The 23,220-nt window shown below is 36.9% G+C and overlaps 1 protein-coding gene across 6 annotated transcripts in view; it reads right to left on the bottom strand.

The window, feature by feature from the left end:
- LOC144322417 (phospholipid-transporting ATPase FetA-like) overlaps positions 1–23,220 on the bottom strand; it is a 126,420-nt gene that overhangs the window by 26,370 nt on the left and 76,830 nt on the right. For all 6 annotated transcript variants that reach the window (XM_077912436.1, XM_077912441.1, XM_077912440.1 and 3 more), the window contains 4 exons: positions 17,021–17,217; positions 13,858–14,066; positions 12,015–12,055; positions 5,211–5,376 (listed from right to left, as the gene is read on the bottom strand). In XM_077912436.1, the coding sequence (XP_077768562.1) occupies positions 5,211–5,376; positions 12,015–12,055; positions 13,858–14,066; positions 17,021–17,217 (613 nt within the window). The remainder of the gene's footprint in view (positions 1–5,210; positions 5,377–12,014; positions 12,056–13,857; positions 14,067–17,020; positions 17,218–23,220) is intronic.

Below are 23,220 nucleotides of genomic sequence, written 5' to 3'. Positions count from 1 at the left end.
GACCCAAATAAATAAAATCATGAATGAAAGATGGGAGATCACAACCAACACTGAAGAAGTACAAACAATTATAAAAGCATAATATGAGTTACTATATGCCAACAAATTAGGCATTCTAAAAGGAATGGATGCAATCCTAGAGACATATAAACCACCAAAACTGAAACAGGAAGAAATAGAAAACAGGAAGAAATAGAAAAGAAATAGAAAACTCAGCAGACCTCTAACCAGAAAGGAAATTGAAGCAGTAATTAAGAGTCTTCCAACAAGAGTCCAGGGTCAGATGACTTCCCATCTTGGAATTCTACCAAAAGGGAATTCTACCCAAGGGGAATTCTACCAAACATTTAAAGAATTAATACCTATTATTCTGAAGCTGTTTCAAAAAAATAGAGATGGAGGAAAACTTCTAAACTCATTCTATACAGCCAGCATTATCTTGATCCCAAAACCAAAGACCCCACAAAAAAGGAGAATTACGGACCAGTATCCCTGATGAACATGGATGCAAAAATTCTCACCAAAATACTAGCCAATATGATCCAACAGTTCATTAAAAGGATTTTCACCATGACCAAGTAGGATTTATTCCTGGGCTGCAAGCATGGCTCAATATCTGCAAATCAATCAATGGGATACACTACATTAATAAAAGAAAGGATGAGAACAATGTGATCCCCTTAACTGATGCAGAATAAACATATGATAAAGTACAGCATCTTTTCCTCAGTAAAGCTCTTCATAGAAGGAACATCCCTCAATATCATAAAAGCCATCTATAAAAAAACCACAGTAAATATCATTATTAATGGGGAAAAACTGAGAGCATTTCCCCTAAGATCAGGAACATGGCAGGGATGTCCACTACCACCACCACTGTTCAACATAGTACTAGAAGTCCTAGCCTCAGCAATCAGACAAAAGAAATAAAAAGCATCTGAATTAGCAAAGAAGACATGAAACTTTCACTCTCTGCAGATGATGTAATACTCTATATGGAAAACCCAAAAGACTCCACCCCCAAAATTGCTAGAACTCATGTAAGGTTCAGCAAAGTCACAGGATATAAAATCAACGCACAGAAATCAGTTGCATTTCAATACACTGACAATGAGACAGAAGAAAGAAATTACGGAGTCAATCCCAAATACAATTGCACCAAAACCCATAAGATACCTAGGAATAAACCTAACCAAAGAGGTAAAGAATCTGTACTCAGAAAACTATAGAACACTCAAGAAAGAAATTAAGGAAAACAAAAAGAAATAGAAAAACATTCTATGCTCATGGATTGGAAGAACAAACATTGTTAAAATGTCTATGCTACCTGAAGCAATCAATGCATTCAATGCAATCCCTATCAAAATTCCATCAATTTATTTCATACAGTTGGAACAAATAATTCTAAAATTTGTATGGAACCAGAGAAAGATCCCAAATAGCCAAAGGAATATTGAAAAAGAAAACCAAAACTGGTGGCATCAGCATTCTGGCCTTCAAGCTGTATTACAAAGCTATAATCATCAAGACAGTATGGTAGTGGCACAAAAACAGACACATAGATCAATGGAACAGAATAGAGAACCCAGAAATGGACCCTCAACTCTGTAGTCGACTAACCTTTGACAAAGCAGAAAAGACTATCCAATGGGAAAGACAGTCTCTTCAACAAATGGTGTTGGGAAAATTAGATAGTCACGTGCAGAAGAATGAAACTGGACCATTTTCTTTCACAGTACACAAAAATAAATTCAAAAGGGATGACAAACCTAAATGTGAAACAAGAATTCATCAAAATCCTAGAGGAGAACACAGGCAGCAACCTTTATGACCTTGGCTGCAGCAACATCGTACTAGGCATGTCTCCAAAGGCAAAGGAACAAAAACAAGAATGAACTATTGGAACTTCATCAAGATAAAAAGCTTTTGCACAGCAAAGGAAACAGTTGACAAAACCAAAAGGCAACCTACAGGATGGGAGAAGATATTTGCAAATGACTTGTCAGATAAAGGGCTAGTATCCAAAATCTATAAAGAACTTATCAAACTCAGCACCCAAAGAACAAAAAATCCAGTCAAGAAATGGGCAGAAGACATGCACAGACATTTCTCCAAAGACATACAAATAAATGGCCAACAGACACATGAAAAACTACTCCACATCACTCAGCATCAAGGAAATACAAATGAAAACCACAATGAAATACTATCTCACACTAGTCAGAATGACTAAAATGAGGAAACAACAGGTATTGATGAAGATGTGGAGAAAGGGGAACCCTCTTACACTGTTGGTTTGAATGCAAGCTAGAGCAGCCACTCTGGAAAACAGTACGGAAGTTCCTCAAAAAGTTGAAAGCAGTGCTACCCTATGACCCAGCAATTGCACTACTGGGTATTTATGCCAAAGATACAAATACAGTGATCTGAAGGGGCACCTGCACCCCAGTGTTTATAGCAGCAATGTCCACAATAGCCAAACTATGGCAAGAGCCCAGATGTCCACCAACAGATGAATGGATAAAGAAGATGTGGTATATATATATAATGAACTCAGCAATAAAGGAAGAAGAAAGAAAGAAAGAAAGAAAGAAAGAAAGAAAGAAAGAAAGAAAGAAGAAATGTTGCTATTTGCAACAATATGTTTGGAACTGGAGGATATTATGCTAAGCGAAATAAATCAGTCAGAGAAATACAATTATCATATGATCTCACTCATATGTGGAACTTAAGAAACAAAACAGAGGATCTAGGGGAAGCGAGGAAAAAATAAAACAAGATGAAATCTGAGAGGGAGACAAACCATAAGAGACTCTTAGTCATAGGAAAAAGCTGGAGTGGAGCAGGATGGGATGGCATAACTGGGTGATGGACATTAAGGAGGGCATGTGATGTAATGAGTACTGAGTATTATATAAGATTGATGAATCACTGATCTCTACGTCTGAAACCAATAATACATTATATGTTAATTACCTGAATTTAAATAAAATTCAAAAAATAAATGACTATTTTTACCTTTGAAACTCTTACCCTGGGAAGCTAAATGACTCACTCTGTTGAATCAGTCTTTCAACTTGATGGGATGAGCACTGGGTGTTATTCTGTATGTTGGCAAATTGAACACCAATAAAAAATAAATTTATTATTAAAAAAAAAGAATGAGTCTTTCAATCTTACGTTACTCAAGGTATTTCTGTAACTCTTCTTTAATTTTTTTTTACAGCAGAGTAAATTAAAATTTATTCTTTCCCATTTTGCCATTTATAAGGTGATTTTAACTCATAGTTTTCAGTGTCCATAGTTGAAAAAATACTTTCCTAGATTGTGAAGAAACATTTCAGAAAATTAACAACAAAAATCCTTGAATTCAATCCTCAGTTGTGACATATACTATTTTTTTCTCTCACAAACCACTGTATTCTAATAACTGCTTTAAATTATTTTGGTCAAAAAATTATTTTGGTCATAAAGAGAATGGAATGAAAAACTGCACTGTGGGGATCCCTGGGTGTCTCAGTGGTTTAGTGCCTGCCTTTGGCCCAGGGCGCAATCCTGGAGTTCCGGGATCGAGTCTTGCATCAGGCTCCTGGCATGGAGCCTGCTTCTCCCTCTGCCTGTGTCTCTGCCTCTCTCTATGTCTATCATGAATAAATAAATAAAATCTTTAAAAATAAAAATAAAAGAAAAACTGCACTGATCAATGCAAACAATGTAGCACCGAAAAATGCATAACCCATCTTTTAAAATATCACCACAACCTGAGGTATATTTTGGATCATTTCTCTTCTGAAGGTTAATTTGAGTTTTAAAAACAGTTATGTATCATTATAGTCTTATAATTGTGAATAAGGCACATGGGACATATATTTTGGGTCAGACATAAGATGTATCTATGGGATAATGAGACTATTTACTTGTTTCCTACCTTGTCGCTTAAGGCAATAAACAAGGACAATTCCAAATATAATTCAAATAATAGCAACTTGCTAGACCATCAGGTCCAGAGACACCTGTGGTGGGGTGGGATCTCATGGTGTCAAGAGACATGAGATTTGGCTTCTTATCTCTGCCTTCTTAACTATAGGATTTTAGGCAAGTCATTTAATCTCTTTTAACTTCAGTGTCCTTCTCTATACTACTGAGGTCATTTTTCTTGTTCTGTTTACTTAAGAGGGCTGTTATGAAGATTGTGGATATAACATAAATGCAATCAATTTGTAAAACTCTAAAGTTATATACAAATATAAGGTATTACTAAGGGTAGTATTATATTAAAGGTATATTGCCTTTAAAGGATATAATTTATTTGGTTGCCTAAATTCTTATTTGTTACACACACACACACACACACACACGTCTTCCTAAATTTTTAAAAAAATTTTATTTATTTATGATAGTCACACACACACAGAAAGAGAGGCAGAGACATAGGCAGAGGGAGAAGCAGGCTCCATGCACCGGGAGCCCGACGTGGGATTTGATCCCGGGTCTCCAGGATCGCGCCCTGGGCCAAAGGCAGGTGCTAAACCGCTGGGCCACCCAGGGATCCCCAGTTTTTTTTTTTTTTTTTTTTTTAGTAGATTCCATATCCAGTGCAGAGCTCAACCTGGGGCCTGTATCTATGACCCTGAGATCAAGACCGGAATCAAGACCAAGAGTCAGATGCTCAACTGACTGAGCCACCCAAGTGCCCCAAAAGCCTTAATTTTTAATCAGTCATTTCCCATTCATTATTTCTAAAAAAGGTTTGAGTAAATTCATGGATGTCATAGTCATATTGATTACTAAAGAAACTAGAAACTAGGATATGTGGGGATACTGTAAAAATGTGAAGCAAGAAGAGGACAACTGAACTCATCCTTTAGGAAGTCTTGTCAGAGAAAATGGGGCTGATCTTGGGGACAATTCAGATAGGGTCTGTGACAGAACACTGCTGAATCTCAAGAGCAGAAGCTCTCTAGGTATTATCAAGTTTGACCCCTATCCAATGACTGAATCTTCTTTAAGAATAAGAGGTTGTCTTCTACATGAATATCTCTAGTGACTATAAACTCACTACTTGCCTATCCATTTCATTGCTAGACAATGTTCCCTATTAGAAAGCTCTTAGATTAAGTCATTACAAATGATATCAAACCAAGCCCCCTTTAGCCATCCTAGATTCTATGACATATGCTCAGTCAGTGAGGCCTTAGACCCCTCCTCACCTTCCACTTTTTCTTCCGACATCACAGTATGGCACAATGAGAGTGAGAGGAAAAACAGGTGCACCCAGCGGTCTCCTGTTTTCACTGCTTCAACCAAAGTCTTGTCATAAAATGAAAACTTAGGATCAGCCAGTTTGTTGTAGGAGAAGTCGACCTTTTCCCTTTCCTGGAACATAAAAGCCAGAACAAACTTCTCAGTGGCAGTCTGACACTTTACAGAAGACCGATGTGGGGACAACTTCTGTAATATGATGAGAACTCTGAACTCTTAGGAGGAGGATGGGAAGAGAAAATCAAGATAAATGGAGGAAATTCTGTGCTGGTTTCTAAGGCCTTTGTAGCTCTGACCTGGACCATCCATTCACTTGGGCCAGAAAAGATCCATCCCACAGAAGACAAACTGAGCACTGCTTGGCAGACCCTTCTGGTTCACTTTCTTCCCCAGCTACCCGGAATGATTAGTGGCCATCTTTAGGTTCTACTCTTCCAAGTCCCAAATCCATGATAATCAAACCTGAGGATATAAGGGTAGGTAATTGCTCCATAATAGTAAATGGGGTCTGGAAAAAGTTTTTTCTCTAGCTGCCCTGATTTTGGGTGCTGAAAAGGGAACAGAATTTTAAGTACAGTGATATCACTGTTTTGCACTACTTCTATTTAACTCCACACAGGGTTAGAGAGGAATACTGTATGATAGAGGTAAGGTTGTATCATTTTACTTAACCCATCAGCATACCTGGTTCCTTATTGCTTCTAATCCTCATGGTCATTGCCCTTGTCTCAATCTTTGGACCTAATATTCACTAACATTTTCCTGGCCCCTTTAGATACAGACTCTCATTCTTCATTTCAGCTAGGCTTTTAGGCACCTTGGGTAAATATTTTTTCTGACTCAATTTGGCCCGAAACACTATTATCTCCATCCTGGAGTGTCATGTTAGTAACAGACTTCTCCAATCCATACCAGAACTCTCAAGGATATTTCTCCAGTTCTTTGTAGTTGTGGTGCTACCTGTGTTGGGCCCCAATATGTCAAGTACAGTCAGAACTGTCCTCGTTCATGCTATGTTGGGAAAAGGGAGTTTGTATTAAGCTATATTGGCTCTTTTCTATATCCCGCCTAGAAGGAGTTTTGTCATAGCAGTGATCAAGTATGGTCAGGTTCAGAGCCAAGCCCCAGACCTGACCAATCACAGAATTGTGAGCTCTGGAAGTTTGTGAGTTCAGTAATTTAAGATAATTCATTACATAGCATCTCCTGAGGCTTTTCTAGAATTGGGCTCTTAAACTGGCATGTTCTTTGAAACTGAAGCTGGTGAGTGATGAGAGAAAAGTTGGAGAGGTAGGCATGAGGTAGATCCTGCATTGCCATTTACATGCAGTCCCTAGTCATAGCAATTTTCTGCTGGAAGTGACATAATAGATTTGTGTCAGAGAAAGTCCTCTGGTAGCAGCATGGAGAATATATTGGAACTCGCAAGATGAGAAGCAGGGAGACCAGTTAGGAGGCCATTCAGCAATTCACAAGAGAAATGGTGCAGTAACAATAAATACTAAATTAAGGTGATGATTTGAAAATATAGGAAGGTAGAATTGATACAACATGGTATGAGGGGTGACAGAGGCAAAAAGTTAAGAAAAATTTATATTTCTAATTGGGCCCCTGGATAGATGATAACACTATTCACTGAGATAGGATACCTATCAGGAAGAAGTTTTTGACAGGCTGAATTGGAGATACTTGAAGGACTTACAGATAGCAATGAAAGTAGACGTATATAGTTTTGAAGCTTAGGTAAGATGTCTGAGCTGGTTTCTAATCTCCCCTTCCAGACAAGTAATGTTTGAGAACATTGGACCTGGCTGGATACAGGAGTGAGGCAGGGTGGGCTTGGAGCTGCAGTATAGCACAATCTGAGAGGCAGCATTTATGCATAATTCTGAAACTGAAATCAAACATCCAGTTAAGGTTGAAAGGCAAATCCAGGTACTAGACAAAAGGATGGAAACTGGGATATCAGGTGAGAGGAAGGGGATTCAGAATGGAGGGTAGAGGTGGCAACTGAGGAAACTCCTTGAGGTGCTGTGACATAGCTACAGACAGTTTTTATAAAATATTTTTAGTTTTGGCTGTGGGTGGGAGAGAGCTACAAAGGATTCCTTGGATAGATGGATTTGGAGGTCATTAGTAAGTAGGTGGTAGCTAAAGCCATGTAAATACATGAGATTTTTCAGGGGAATTATACAGATGGGGAAGAGGTTCAATAAGAGAGGCTTGAAGAACACCAGTACCTATGGCCAAGCTGATAGGAAAAAGCAATCAAATAGGAAGAAAAAAACAAGCATTATTTAACAGAAGCCAATGGACAAGAAAACTTTAAGAAAAAGTGGAGTTTAAGTGTTAAAATCTGCAGAGAAGTTGGGTAAGGACATAAGAGCAAGGTAGTCATTAGTGACCTTGGCTAGGATAGTTTCAGTGGATATGACAGGACAGAGTCTGATTACAGAGAGTAGGTTGAAGAATGAAAGAAAGGTGAGGAGTTAGAGATCTCTGTAATTGCCTGTTTACTTATATGGCTCCTCCTTGAGTAGGCCAAGTCTTTGAAGGTAGGGAACAAGTCTCTTTTGTTTTCCTCCAACCATTAATATTTACTCAAAGTCTGACATATGGTTGATGCTCAGTAAGTATTTTGGACTGATGGAGACAGGTAATGGCCAGAGGGTAATGCAGGAATCGCTCTAAGTGCTTTTAAAAATATATGAATAAAGTAAAATATAAAAATTATTATTACTGGTTGCCTCTGGCTAATGGACTAAGGGTTATTTTAACTATTTTATTTTAAATTAATAGTCTTTTTATTTTTATCTATTTATTTATTTTTAAAGATTTTATTTATTTATTCATGAGAAACACACAGAGAGGCAGAGACACAGGCAGAGGGACAAGCAGGCTCCCTGCAGAGAGCCCAATGCAGGATTTGATCCTGGGATCGCATCCTGAGCTGAAGGCAGATGCTCAACCACTGAGCCACCCAGGCACCTCTAAATTAAGTCTTTTTTAAAATAGTCTTAGGTTATAGAAAAATTGAGCAGAAGTACATGGAGTTCGTTATACTCTCTCCTTTCTACTCCAATATCCCACATTAGTGTAGCACATTTGTTACAATTGAGGAACCAATATTGATACATTAGTATGAACTAAAGTCTATCGTTTACATTAGAATTTATTCTGCATTGTATAATTCTATGGGTTTTGAAACATGCATATTGTAATTAATCCACCATGACAATATCACACAGAATAGTTTCACTGCCCTAAAAATCTCCGGTGCACCAATGCTTCATCTCTCTCTCCACCTCTCCCTAAACCCCTGGCAACCACTGATCTTTTTACTGTCTTTACTGTTTTACCCTTTCCAGAATGTCATATAGTTGGAATCATACAGTATATATAGCCTTTTCAGTTTGGCTTCTTTCATTTAACAATATGCATATTTTAAAAGATTTTGTTTATTTATTCATGAGAGACACACAGAGAGAGGCAGAGACATAGGCAGAGGGAGAGAAGCAAGCTTTCAGCAGGGAGCGTGATGTGGGACTCAATCTCAGTACCCCAGGATCACGACCTGAATCAAAGGCAGATACTCAACCACTGAGCCACCCAGGCATCCCTAGCAATATGCATTTAAAGTTCTTCCTTTTGTGTCTGTGTGTGGCTTGATAGTTCATTTCTTTTTACTGCTGAATAATATTCCATTTTATGGATGTGCTAAGTATTTTTTTAAAGAAAGGGAAAACTTGAACTGAGGTGAAAAAAACCACATAGGAAGATAAGTTTCAGGTATTAAGAAGGAGAACATAGGAGGTTCCTGCTGAAGTAGGAAGGGATGGAATCTAGAATACAGAGATGAGTATTGAAAGAAAAAGTGATACCCTTTCCGGGGATGTAAACGTAGGCTATTTATGAATGGAAAAGGGTATTTAGCTGATAGTTGGAATTTTTCTCAGTAAAGTTGAAGACTATCATCTGCTGCATATTGAGGGTAGACAGGGGCATGGTAGAAGGCCTGAGAGTGGTGAATTCTTTAATAGTTAATGTGCAGAATTAAGTATGAAGCTGATCACAAATTAGTAAAAAATCATCCAAGTGGCACTGGAAGCCTAGAAGTTGTTGGAGTCTCCGAGTTTTTAATGAGTCTCTGACCTCCAAAAACTGCTTGGTACTCTGAGATTAGGAACAGAGGTTTGGTTACTTAAAAGATGAGATTTTCTTGGTGATTAAAGAGAACAAGGAGTAGTAAGGTATTGAGAATGTTTATGAGCTTGGTACGGACAGGGGGCAAGAAAGGAAAGGAAGTCAAGTCATGAAGGATTGACAAACTGGAGAAAAAGAGAGTTGAGTGTTTGTAAATCTTCCTAAGATAAGAAAGCAGGCATAGCAGGAGTCAAGTACCAATAGGGATGGACAAATAAAGTGTGTGATCAGAGATCATGACAAGGGAGTACCATTCTGGATGGTGACGTGGAAATGGGAGATTAAGGTTTTTTGAGTACAAGAGATCACCTGAAAGACATATTTTTTCAGACATCTGAAATCATCCACGGTGATAGATCTTGCATAAAAGAAGCCAACACTACCTAAGATAATAGTAGGGATTGAGTGGAGAGGGAGAATAGGAGCCAAGTTTCAAAGTCCTCAGTGAATGAGGTGAAGAAGCCAGAGGCTGTGTAGATGTCAACGACAAGAAGAATGAAAAAGGAGTATTGGCAGAAGTCATAAGCATCACAGGAGGAAAGACTATATGAGGAAGAAAAAGTAATGGTTTAAAAGTGGTACAGGATAATGAAGGCAGTATTTTTAGGCTTTTGGTATGTGGAATAGGAGAGATGGAAGAAAAGGGATGTTCTCAGGGAAATTCATGTTTGAATCAAGGCAGGGAGAAAAAAGCATTTTTTTAATGAAGAACTAAGTCTATAGGTAAGCTTGTTTATAAGAGAACAAAGATTCTACTGATCCAGTGGAAAACATGTTATGGTTAGTCAGTAGTGGAAAGAAGAGGTAGTGGAAAGAAACTCCAGAATAACTACTTACTCTCTACAAACTATAACTTTGTTTATATTACCAAGGTCATTATCAGAGTGCCTGGAAGAAGACTGAAGGCAAAACAAAACAAAACAAAAAAAGGATTTTCTTTCCTTTTTCCAATCTCTTTGGATAGATATGGATGAGGCAGTAGTTGGGAGCTGGAGTTAGCTATTTGGTACATAAGTCAAGTGGCTGAGGGTATAGAATTGGTTCTAGAAGGAAAGGGATAGAGTGAGGAGTACCATGAAGGTAACAGAGAAAGCCCTATGAAGGGATGTTAAAATCAAATCCATAAACAAAAGCTGAGATCCCATACTGCAGAAAATAGTCAAAATGAACTAGTTAGAAAGAGAAAAGAATGAAAAGGAAGATATTTTTATAATTGTGTGGGTTAGGACTATTGAATATGTCACAAATCCTAAAGCTATAAATCCTTAAAAGCACAAATCCTAAAAAGACGGACAGATTCGATCACATATATTAGAAACTTCTACACAGAAAAAAATATATAAACAAAAAACAAAAGACAAAAATGGGGAAAGTAACTGTAATGTATGTGCCAAAAGAAGAGCTATTATTTTTTACTATATACAGAGTACTTTCAAATAAGAAAAAAGGGCAAATAATATGAACAGGTGACTCACAAAATAACTATAAATAGGAAATAAAGTGGGTAGAGGAAGGAAAATAAACACAAAAAATGATTCAACCTGATTAGTGATCAAAGAAAGGTAAGTTACATGAGATGCCATTTTGCACCAATTAAATTTCTAAAGATTAAAGGATTATTAATATCCAGTACTGATAAGGATGTGGGGAAAAAAGAATTCTCATATATTTTTGGTGGGATTATAAATTTATGTAATCTATCTAGAGAGCAATATGGCAATATTAAGTGCATTAAAAATGCAGCTACCCTTTCACAAGTAAACTTCACTTCTAGGACTTTATTCTAAGGAAATAATTATCAGAAGAGACAAAAAATGTATGTACCAGGGCTCTTTCCACAAATGGTATTTATGTTAGCAAAAGAAAATGAAACAAAAATAGGGGATTAGTTAAATAAATTAAGGTACACCAACACAACTGGATATGCCACTCTTTCAAAATGATGTTAGAGACCTAAATTTTTTTTATAGACCTAAATTTATGGACATGGAAAGAAGACTACAATATATAACCAGTAAATAAAAAGGAGGCTGAAAACATGCTATAATGTTTCCTCTTCCTTCCTTTTTTCCCTCCTATTTTCTTTCTTCCCACCTCTCTCCCATCCTCCATATATCTATCATCAGATCTCTATGTATACATGTATGCATATATACACATGAAAACTATCTGAAAGAATATATTCCCAAATTTTCCATTGGTTTTCTATAAGGGATTGAGTAATTTAAACTTTTTCTTCATACATTTCTGTATTGTTTGGACTTATTGAGCATAGATTTTATCTTTTAAACAGAAAAAAACCAAGAACATTATTTTCATTTTATTTTATTTTTCTTTTTATTTTTTTAAAGATTTTATTTATTTATTCATGAGAGACAAACAGAGAGAGAGAGAGGCAGAGACACAGGCAGAGGGAGAAGCAGGCTCCATGCAAGGAGCCCGATGTGGGACTTGATCCTGGGACTCCAGGATCATGCCTGGGCCAAAGGCAGGTGCCAAACCCCTAAGCCACCCAGGGATCCCCTTTGCAGGGAGCTTTAATCACTCACATCAGAGACATCCACATTCTGTTCATTCTTATAGCCACCACCTGTTGGTAAGGAAATAAAACAGAGACTTGACAAGGGTTTTAGAGAAAGGTTTAAATTTTGTTGTGTGGTAAAATATATATAAAATTTTAATCCTTTTTTAGTGTACAATTCAGTGGCATTAATTACATTCACAATGTGCAACAATCACCATTACATATTTCCAAACTTTGTTTAGCATCCTAAACAGAAAGTCTCCAATTCCTCCCAGTCTGTGGTGAACTCTACTTTTTGTCTCTGTGAATTTGTCTATTCTAGATATTTCATGTAAGTAGAATCATACAATATTTCCTTTTGTGTTTGGTTTATTTCACTTAACATAAAGTTTTCAAGAATCATTCATGTTGGAGCATGTCTCAGAACTTCATTACTTTTTATGACTGAATAATATTCCTTTGCACGGATATACTGCAATTTGTTTATCCATTCAACTGATGTTGGAAACATGGTTGTTTTTACCTTTGGGCTATTGTGAAAAATGCTGCAATGAATGTCAGCATAGATCTATCTGTTTGAATCCCTGTTTTCAATTTTTTGAGAGGAATAAACCTAGGAAACAGCTTATTTCTTCTGATTCTATCATCCTAGACTTCCAGTCAAGCTACTTCGAATACCCTCAGGCCACCTAGTCCTCTGTGCCCTGATATGATCTACTCCCCAAGCCAATGGTAAGAAAAGGTCATTTTCTTGGGCCCCAATTCTTCTATCTTAAGTGCAAGTGAGGTTAGGTTGGAAGTTATCGCTGGATCTTAGAAAGACCTTCTACCTCAGGAAGACTTCCAATCAGAAAAGTTACCTAGAAGAGATATGAAAATAGTGCAAGAATGTTTAGAATTCTTGGCTAGGAGATAGTACAGACAGAATGGTGGTGGAAGACAGTCTGATGTCAACCACACACAGAAACACTCATGGCCCTTTCAACTTTATCCAGTATATTGTCACATCTTACAATGAGCCAAGGAATTAAGATCCTCACTCAAATCAACTCATCTAAAAATAGGCTTTCAGAATTTATACATATGAAAACTTGTTTGACAGGGATAACAGGAAATAGTAGAGTGCGCTAGCTTTTTTTAACCTTAAATTTTTAAGTATTTTTTTAATTGAGGTAAAATACACATAACATACAATTAGCCATTTTAAAGGGTACAATTCAGAGGCAGCTAGTGCATCCACAATGTGTAACTACACATCTCTCTAGTTTCAAAGCTTTTTCATCACCCCAGAAGAATGTCCCATGTGCTTTAGCTTTTTAGAGGTAATCACCCTCCTCAGCTAGTTAGTGCACTGGGCATGAATGTTCACATACTAGAAGACTTAACATTGTCACAAAAATAAATTTATGCTTAAGGCATGAAATGAATATGGAATTGGTCATCAGAGACACTGACCAAAATGACTATCCTTTGATGGCTTCTCTCAAGACTGATTATTGGTCAAAAGGGGAACCAGGAGATTAGCAGCTTCAACAATATGCTGGTTTCTCTGTCTGATTTAATAAGCGAGTGAACTGATACTCTCAAGACATCAGGAATTTCTCTGAGGACAGAGATTAAGTCTTGTACATCTTGGTATTTCCAATGTCCAACACAATGGATTACTTCTATAAGGTGTTAAATAAATACTTTTTGGTAAGCAACTGAATAGAGTAGGCGATCTTTGCCTAGTGAATAGAGAAGGTTGTGAGAATAAGAGGTAAATGTGAATTTCAGAAGCATATAGATTTAGAGGTAGATTAGTCCTGAAAACAATTTGCAAAGCAGAATTTCCCAAGGACTCAGGGAAATCAGGAAGACATGCATACCGTAGAATATCCCATTAATAGAACACTTATTGAAAACCATGATGTTCTGAGTCAGGGTTCCTGTTTTGTCAGAGAACACGTATTTGACCTGGCCGAGCTCTTCATTAAGAGTGGTGGTGCGAGCCCGTGCTGGTGTGTTCTTTGGTGCATAAAACATCTTCCGATCCCAGTTGATATAGCAACTGTTGCCCAATCTTATTATCTCAACACTATAAAGAAAGCAAGAAAAGAAGGGTCCTGCATTAGAACAGATCAAATACATCATCCTGGTTTCCTTCTTAATAGTCCTGTGATAGGTCAGGGTGAGCATCTGAAAATCAGAATATCTTCCTTGGGAACCTACCATGGATTTTGAAGGATCCTTCCCACCAGCCAACCCAATATAATTCTGATTTTGATCATTATTCAGGGCTTTCCTACCTGAGGCATACCTGATTACTTTTGTTGGGGCATAAGCCTCCTTTCATTCTTTCTTCTTTCAAAACATACCCAGGAAAAGTAAAATATTTTGAATTTCTACAGTAATACAAGGCCTGATAGAATTAAGAATTAACTAACAAAAGGCTGCCTAGGTCTAATTAGAGGATTACTGTGGCTGTCATGTTAATCTACTGGTGAGGAAGAGAGGGAAACTTGAAACACTTAGAAGCTTCTTTGTTTCAGAAGAAGAGAAGGATCTGTGAAAATCAGAAACAGCTATGGAAGCAGACCTTCTGATAAATTTCCTGGCTGACCTAATCTGCCTGTGGGGTAGCTTCTCCCTCTTTCCCACCCTCAAAAGTGTCCTCTTCACTTTATCTGAATTTTCCCTATTGTCTTTGTCAGATTCCTCATCTGTTCCAAATAAGGTACATTATAGATTTTTTATGGTTATCAAGCATCTTCATTTTAAAACAGTTAAGATTTTAAAGGGGCCTCCTTCCTATCATCATTCATGCTTAATGTGTGTTTGTTCAGGTTGCTTCTAAGAGACAGCTGCATTGAGCAACATGATTTTTTAACTTAGGGGAGGTAGGTGGGCTCCAGCCTGCATTATTGACTACTAGACCTTATGCATTGAATCTTGATCCCTCCCTTCCTTTGCTATACTAACCATCATAGCAATTTATCTAAAATCAAACATTTAGTCATATTATTTCTTTCCTTAGAAAGATCTTTGCTGCTTTTAGGATAAAATCCAAACTGCCTGGCCTGGCATTTAAGGCCATCTAACACTTTAGCCTAGGCTACTCACTTGTTCTATGACCAGATCAAGCTTTTAAAAAATACCAAACCTTCCTACATGCTGATCTTCCTGTTTACAATATTGTTTTGTTATTTTATACTTGGTGAATTCTACTCTTTTCTCAAATACCAGTTTATTACTTTTTCTGTAACCCCCCAAGGTTCCAGGTAGAACCAACCCATTCCTTTTCTAGTCTCCCATAGCATTCCCATACATATTTCTATTACATCATTTTCCATATTGTACCATAATTATTTAAGTATTTGTTTCCATGTCTACATGTTTATCTAGAGAAACAGTTGCCTTATTATTCACATTTCTATTCTAGCACCTAATATAGTGCTTGGCACATAGTACGTGCTTAATCAATATTAAATTAATAAGATAGTCATTTATGGTACTTTTAAGATTGGAATGTCACAGAGCAGAGTTTAAGAAACTTGGGAAGAAGGATGCGAAAACATGTCTGGGTGTGCGTATGTGAAAGGGAATGTTGAAAACAGAAAAAGGAGATCAAAGATTTCTTTTACCTATTTCAAATTTTTGCTCATGAAAAAGAGGAGGAAACATCCTTCTTTTATTCAACTATTTTTAAAAAAGATTTTATTTATTTATTTGAGAGAGAGAGAGAGAAAGAGCATAAGCAGAGGAAGAGGGAGAAGCAGACTCTCTCACTAAGCGGGGAGCTCGATGTGGGGCTTGATCCCAGGTCTCCGGGATCTGACCTGAGCCAAACACCTAACCAACTGAGCTACCCAGGTGCCCCTCTTCTCCAACTTTTAGAAACCAGAATTTAGGTCATAATTATACTTACCTACCATTTGCCACATTGTTTCTACGGGAAAACAAATTGTGAGTTCTGATGAACTGATTTACAAATGAATGTTTGGAACCTATCTCACTGATTAACTAGGGGCTGCCTGGTTTGTGCTTCAACATCACCAAATTTTTGTGCATTTTTTCTAATTATCGCATATGTTTATATGTCTTATTTAGCCATTTACATTATAAGCTATTTGAGGGCAGGGACAATTTTCTTTTTGTTTAACTCACATAGTATCTAGCACAGTATTCTGGATATGGAAAGTACTTAATACAATCTCTAGACATTTTTTTAAGCACTTGGACAAGAAGTTTGGCAGTTTCTTATTATCTTTTTTTTAAGATTTATTTATTTTATTTTGGTTTTTTTTTTTTTTTTGGAAATCTTGCATAATGGATTTTACTTTAAATCTAGACATGTGCCAGATAAGCATCAGGTAAGGAACTATGTGCACAGAATTAAATCTAGAGGAATTACAAATTTTCATTCATCCCCAAGATTTTGTCTTGGTAGTCCTTGCTTAGTTGTTGTCATATGGCTACTGTTGATGCATAGATGACATATCCCAGGAGAGCAATACAATGGAGAGGAACAACACTGAATAAATCCAGTCTAGGGTGCAGACTAACTGGCTTTATAGTAAGGAGGTCGTGCCCTGGGGAACAGAGGGAAACATCAAGTCCTTTAGGTCCCTCTGGGCTGTGGCTGCCTAGTGGTTACAGCCATCTTTCAGCCGGGCGCTTATTTATTTATTTCAGAGAGAAAGAGAGTGAGAGCAAGCACAAAGCAGGAGGGAGAGAGAGAGAGAATCCCAAGTAGACTCCACACTGAGGGTGGAGCCACATGTGGGGCTCAATCTCAGGACCCTGAGATCATGACCTGAGCTGAAACCAAGAGTCAGATACTAACTGACTGTGCCACCCAGGAAACCCTATCTCTAGACATTTCTCAGAGTGTTTTATACACTCAGCACTGTGGAAAGTAAAGAGTTAAGGAGCACACCATCTATGCTTTCTTTAAAAATGTTTCTTAACGCACTCTATTTGGGGAATTAAGCAGGAAGTGTAAAGTCAGCTCCCTCCCCCTATAACACAAAGTAGTCAAAAAAAGCCTACCTGACATAAAGGGAAATGGGCACCATAGTGTTGAGAATAATGAAGTAGGACCAGAATATGAGGATGGCAGAGGCAACTGATGAAGACACATATTTTTTCCATGGCAGAAAACTCTGGAAGTAGTAGCCTTTCTTGTGCTCCCAAATGCCATGTCCAATTGCTAGGATAAAACACATGCTGCCTAAAAACAGGAAAATCTGGAAATCAAAAAAAGAATTAAATTAACATTTCATCCAAGGTATATGGTGCTTCAGATCTACCTTTTGGAGACTTATCTCTCAACAAACTTCCCTCTGTTCTTTGAGGTCAGGGGGGCCCTATAGGTCATAGGCTTTAGGCAGTAGCGTACTGGATGAAAAGAAAGCCTAGCAGGAGCCATCTTTGAGATCTTGAAGGGAGATAAAAGTAACTAAACTATATTAAATACCAATGAAGTATCAGGAACTGTGCTAAGAACTTTACATATATTATTTAATATTTATAATACCTATCTTTTAGTAATATATGAAGAACTTGATATTAAGAGTAGAAAAGTATTTTGCTTCATGTCACTTAGCTACTAACTAGGAGAGACAGGTTTGTTTATTTATTTATTTATTTATTTTAGTAATCTCTACACCCAATGTAGGGATTGAGCTCATGACTCCAAGAGCAAAAGTCACATGTTCCTCTGGCTGAGCCAACCAGGCACGCTGAGGAGACAGGTTTTAAAACAGTTCCAGAACCCAAGTTTTCAATCATTCCATTATTGAAGTTAGGTGCAGTTTTAGCCAAAGTCTAGAATACGTAGCAATGGCTTAACAGTTGGAGGTAGGTGGGTGGTAAGGAAATGGATAAAAAGGCTGAAAATATGGCAATTATGTCTCTAGTAAAGATTTGGTAAAACTGGAGGACAGATCATGTGCTTCCTGAGCCTACAGCTCTGAAGGAAGTGGTTAGAAATAATTAGAATATTAGTGTGTGTTGGCTGCCTCTGAACAAAGGGAGTAATTGACCAGTTGATAAACAGAAATGAAAAGGAATAGAGAGAAATTTGGGTCATCAAAGGACTGGAAAAGCCTATTGCTTTTAGACACCAAAGATGAAGAGATAAAATTGAGATCTTAAGCAAACAAGGCCTAATAATTATTTCCAATTGAATAAAGTGATTCAGCCTGGAGGCAAAGTTCAGATTAAAGATGACACCATTTTTTTTTTAAAGATTTACTTGAGGGAAAGAGAGAGAAGAGGAGGAACGGGAGGGGCAGAGGGAGAGGGAGAAAGAATCTCAAGCAGACTCTGCATTAAGTGCAGAACCTGATGTGGAGCTCAATCTCACGACCCTGAGATCATGACCTGAACCAAAACCAAGAGTCAGCCACTTAACTGACTGTGCTACTCAGGTGCCCCTAAACCTTCTTACCCAAGGTTATAGTTTCAGATAATCTCAATCTGCTATCAGGTTGAGAGAAAAGGACATAGAGGGACAAAGAAGCAAAAAAAAAAAAAAAAAAAAAAAAAAAGACAAATTTGAGAATGATGATTGGAAAAGAAGTTTGGGAAGAGGAGATAACTTTTCTGAACTCATTTTACAAGGCCAGCATTACCCTGGTACCAAAGCCAAACAAGGATACTACAAGAAAAGAAAACTGTAAGCCAATATTCTTGATGAATATAGATGTAAAACTTCTCAACAAAATACTAGCAAACAAATTCAACAACACATTACAAGAATCATACACCATGATCCAGTGGAATTTAGACATTAATGAGAGAAAGTGAAGACACAAATAAATGGAAAGATATTCTATGTTCATGGATTGGAATAGTAAACATTGTTAAAATGTCCATAATACCCACAACTATCTATAGAGTCAATGTAATCCTAATCAAGATTCCAATGGCATTTTTTTTTTTTTTGCAGAAACTGAAAAAATCATCCTAAAATTTCTATGGAATCCTGAAAGATCCTGAATAGCCAAAGTAATCTTGGGAAAGAAAACAAAGCTGGATGTATCACATGTCCTGATTTCAAACTACATTACAAAGCTATACTAAGCAAAATAGTACTGGTATAAACACAGGTATGTACACCAATGGAACATAATCAAGAGTCCAGAAATAAACCCATGCACATATCTCCAATATTGGACAAGGGAGGTAAGAACATGCAATGGATAAAAGGCAGACTCCTCAATAAATGGTGCTGGAAAAACTAGATAATCATATGTAAAATAATGAAACTGAACCTCTATCTTATACTACTCACAAAAATTAACTCAAAATGGATTAAAGACTTAAATATAAGACCTTAAACCACAAAACTCCTAGGTAAAAAACAGAGCAAAGCTCTTTGATATCAGTGGCAATGCTTTTATGGATGTGACGACCAAAAACCACAAGAAACAAAAGCAAAAATAAACAAGTAGGATTACATCAAATTAAAGGCTTCTGTGCAGCAAAAGAAATAAACAAAAGGCAATCCATGGAGAGAATATATTTGCAAACCACATATCTGATAAGAGGTTAATATTAAATATATATATAGAAGTCATACAACTCAATAGCAAATAACAACAACAACAAAAAAACCCCAAATAATTTGATTTAAAAAATGGGCGAAAGACCTACACAGATAATAGATTTCAAATATTTATTTTATATTTAGATTTCAAATGCCCAATAGGTACATGAAAAGATAATCAACTAATCATCAGGGAAATGCAAATCAAAACCACAATGAGATGTCACCTTAGAAAGGTATAATCAAAGAATGTTAGAATGGGTATAATAATAATAAAAAAAAAAAACAAGAGATAACAGGTACTAGGGAAGATGTACACTGCTGGCGGGAATGTAAATTGGTATAGTCACTATGAAAACAGTATAGATGCTCCTGAGAAAATTAAAACCAGAACTACCATATGATCTAGTAATTCCACTTCTGAGTATAAACCCAAAGGAAATTAAATCACTGCCTTGAGAAGATATCTGCACCTCCATGTTCACTGTGTCATTATTTATAACAGCCAAGACATGGAAGTCACCTAAGTGTCCACTAACAGATAAATAGATAAAGAAAATGTCACACACACACACATACACGAACACACACACACTGGAATATTATTCAGCCATAAAAAATAAGAAAATTCAGCCATTTGTGATAACAGGGATGAACTCTGATGGCATTATGCTAAGTAGAGTAAGAGAAAAACAAATACCCTGATAGTCTATATGTGGAATCTAAAACAAAAACAAGGGCAGCCTGGGTGGCTCAGTGGTTTAGCACTGCCTTTAGCCCAGAGCATGATCCTGGACCCCAGGATTGGGTCCCACATCGGGTTTCCTGCATGGAGCCTGCTTCTCCCTCTGCCTGTGTCTCTGCCTCTCTCTCTCTCCTCTCTGTATATTCTCATGAATAAATAAATAAATAAAATCTTTAAAAATAAAATAAAATAAAACAAAAACAAAACATTGTAAAAACAGAGAACAGACTGGTGGTTGCCAGGTGCCAAGGGTAAGTGAAGAGGAGTGGGGTGAAGATGGTCAAAGAGTATAAACTTCCAGTTTTAAGACAATTAAATTCTGGAGATGTAATGAACAGCGTGGTGACTATACCTAACAATCTATACCTAACAATTTGAAAGTCACTAAGAGAGTAGATCTTAAAAGTTCTTACCACCAAATAAACAAAAGAACTGTAACTCTGTGAGGTGATGGATGTGTTAATATATCCTTAGTGTAGTAATTATTTCACTACATATTTGATATACACATATATCAAATCACAGTATCGTACACCTTAAACCTATACAATGTTATATATCAATTATATGTTAAAGATGAAAAAATATCAAAAAAAATTTTATATGAATGTAATCATATAGTACATGCTCTCCTTTTGACGAGATTCATATACTCAGCATAATTATTTTGGGATTCATGTATGTTTTTACATCTACTGATGGTATTCCATTGTATGGATACTGCACAATTTGTTTACTAATTTATCTTTTGTTGGACATTTGAGTTTTTCCAGTTAATGGCTATTATAAACAGCTGCACTGAACATATGTGAACAAGATTTTGCATGGATATATTCATTTCCTTAGTGAACATCTAGAAGTGGAATTGCTGGATCCTACAGTAAATTTATATTTAACTTTTTAAGAAACTGCCAAATGCTTTCCAAAGTGGTTGTACAATTTTACATTCCACTAACATTACATGTCCACATACCGCTAGAGCAAATAAATGTGATGTTATTATTGAACCACCTCTAAGTCTAATCAATTGTCCTCACACCTGTGTTCTTTGTCACAAAGTGTGGCTAGCTCAAAGCAACACATCCCCACTGTTAGATGACTGGAGTTCTCATCTTTGAGTCACTGACAGGAAAAGTGTTTTTGATGGGAAAGTCTTTGAAAAGAAGAATATAAGAGGCAGGAGGAGTAGGTCTGAGACTATTCTCAGAAAATGAGATTTTAAAAAAACTTATTATGAAAAATTTCAAGCACATATTAAGCTATTTAAATAGTATAATGAATCCCTATGTACCCATCACCCAGCTTTAACTACTATCAATTCAGGGTCAGTCTTATTTCATCCAAGCCCTCTCTTCTCCTTTTGTTTTAAGCAAATTTCTCACGTTATATAATTTTTTAAAGATTTCTTTATTTATTCATGAGAGACACAGAGAGAGAAAGAGAGGCAGAAACACAGACAGTGAGAGAAGCAAAGCATCTCCACAGAGGGAGCCCGACACGGGACTCGATCTCGTGTCTCCAGGATCACACCCTCGGCTGAAGGCAGGCACTGAACCGCTAAGCCACCAGGGATCCCCTCACATTATATAATTTTATCTGTAAACTGTTTAATATATACCTTTAAAGGGTATTATTTAAATACATAGCCATGTGTTTAACGTTAATTTTATCACTTAAAAAATTAAAAATAAATCCTTAGTATCATTCAATATTTGAGATTTGAGTGTTGAGTGAGTAATAGGATTGGGGAGAACAAAACAGAGGAGGGTTGAGAAAAAAAAGTAAAACCTACCTTTATTTCTAGCCAAATGCAGATTCATACTGAGTAGTTCAGCTATTTGTAATGGTCTCTCTGGGGCCATAAACCTTTCCTTCTTAATCTTATTCCTACTTCTTATCCTTTTCTTCAATGAGTCATGTGGGAGCAAGGCTATCCTCATTATTTAGATCAAACCTCAATGATGAATTTGACAATTCATCAAATTCCTTTTTGGATAGTCTATATGGCCAACATTAAATTGGGGCCCATATTTTTCTACCTGCCACTCTTCCAGGCCCTATATCATCAGCTCTAACGGGAAAAAATGGGACAGGTGAAGTGATTAGAAAAAAGTATTATTTATAACTAGAAACTTATTTATAATTTATTTGTTATAAATTATTAAAATAAATGATTTATTTCAAAGTTGTGGGAAAATATTGCAGGGGGACCTTCAGCATACTCCATCTCTGTTGCCTGAATAACTGAGAATTACCCATGATTTCCAGTGATATGTCCTGCCTTACTGTTGGACCAGATCTTTCTGCTCAGATTAAGCCACCAGAAAGGAAAATTATGTCTATCAGACCAAATCCCTTAGGGCAGGACTTGTCCATCGGTGTGAGGCTACCAGGGGCAGGACACAGTTTGCTCTTTCCTCATTCCCAGAACTTTTCCTGCCATTTCAAGGCTTTCTAAGTCCTTGTAGATGTTCTATGTCTCTTATTATTGTGATGGAGTTTATTGGTACATAGTTTCTAAAGATTCACCTCGCTTCCATTCTACAGTAAGAAACAAGTAAGAAATTGGTTGTGGCTACAAACCCTAGAGGTTGCTTGTTTATTATCAGAGCCAGTCAGAACCAAGAAGAGTGGACAGACTTCCATTGAACAAAAAGTGATACCAGTAAATCACTGTTGACAAAACTGACAGAGAACTAACTAGTAAGGCTGTCACTGTCACAGGGGAGCTCCCAGGCTTCATAGGCAGCAGGTAAAAAGAAAGTACTCCTTGATTCTTTGACCTTCACATCTGTGCTTTTCATTGTTCTTCACCCCAAAAGTAGATCCTGGATTTCTGGCACCACTCAAATTTCAAACACTCTGCTTCTTCTTCTTCTTTTTTTTTTTAGATCTTTAAAAAATTTATTTATTCATGAAAGACAGAGAGAGAGAGAGGCAGAGACACAGGCA

This window comes from Canis aureus, chromosome 10 (assembly GCF_053574225.1).
Source record: "Canis aureus isolate CA01 chromosome 10, VMU_Caureus_v.1.0, whole genome shotgun sequence".
Lineage (NCBI taxonomy): Eukaryota > Metazoa > Chordata > Mammalia > Carnivora > Canidae > Canis > Canis aureus.
Note: the sequence above shows the minus strand (reverse complement) of the source record. Positions and strands in the feature narration are given on the sequence as shown.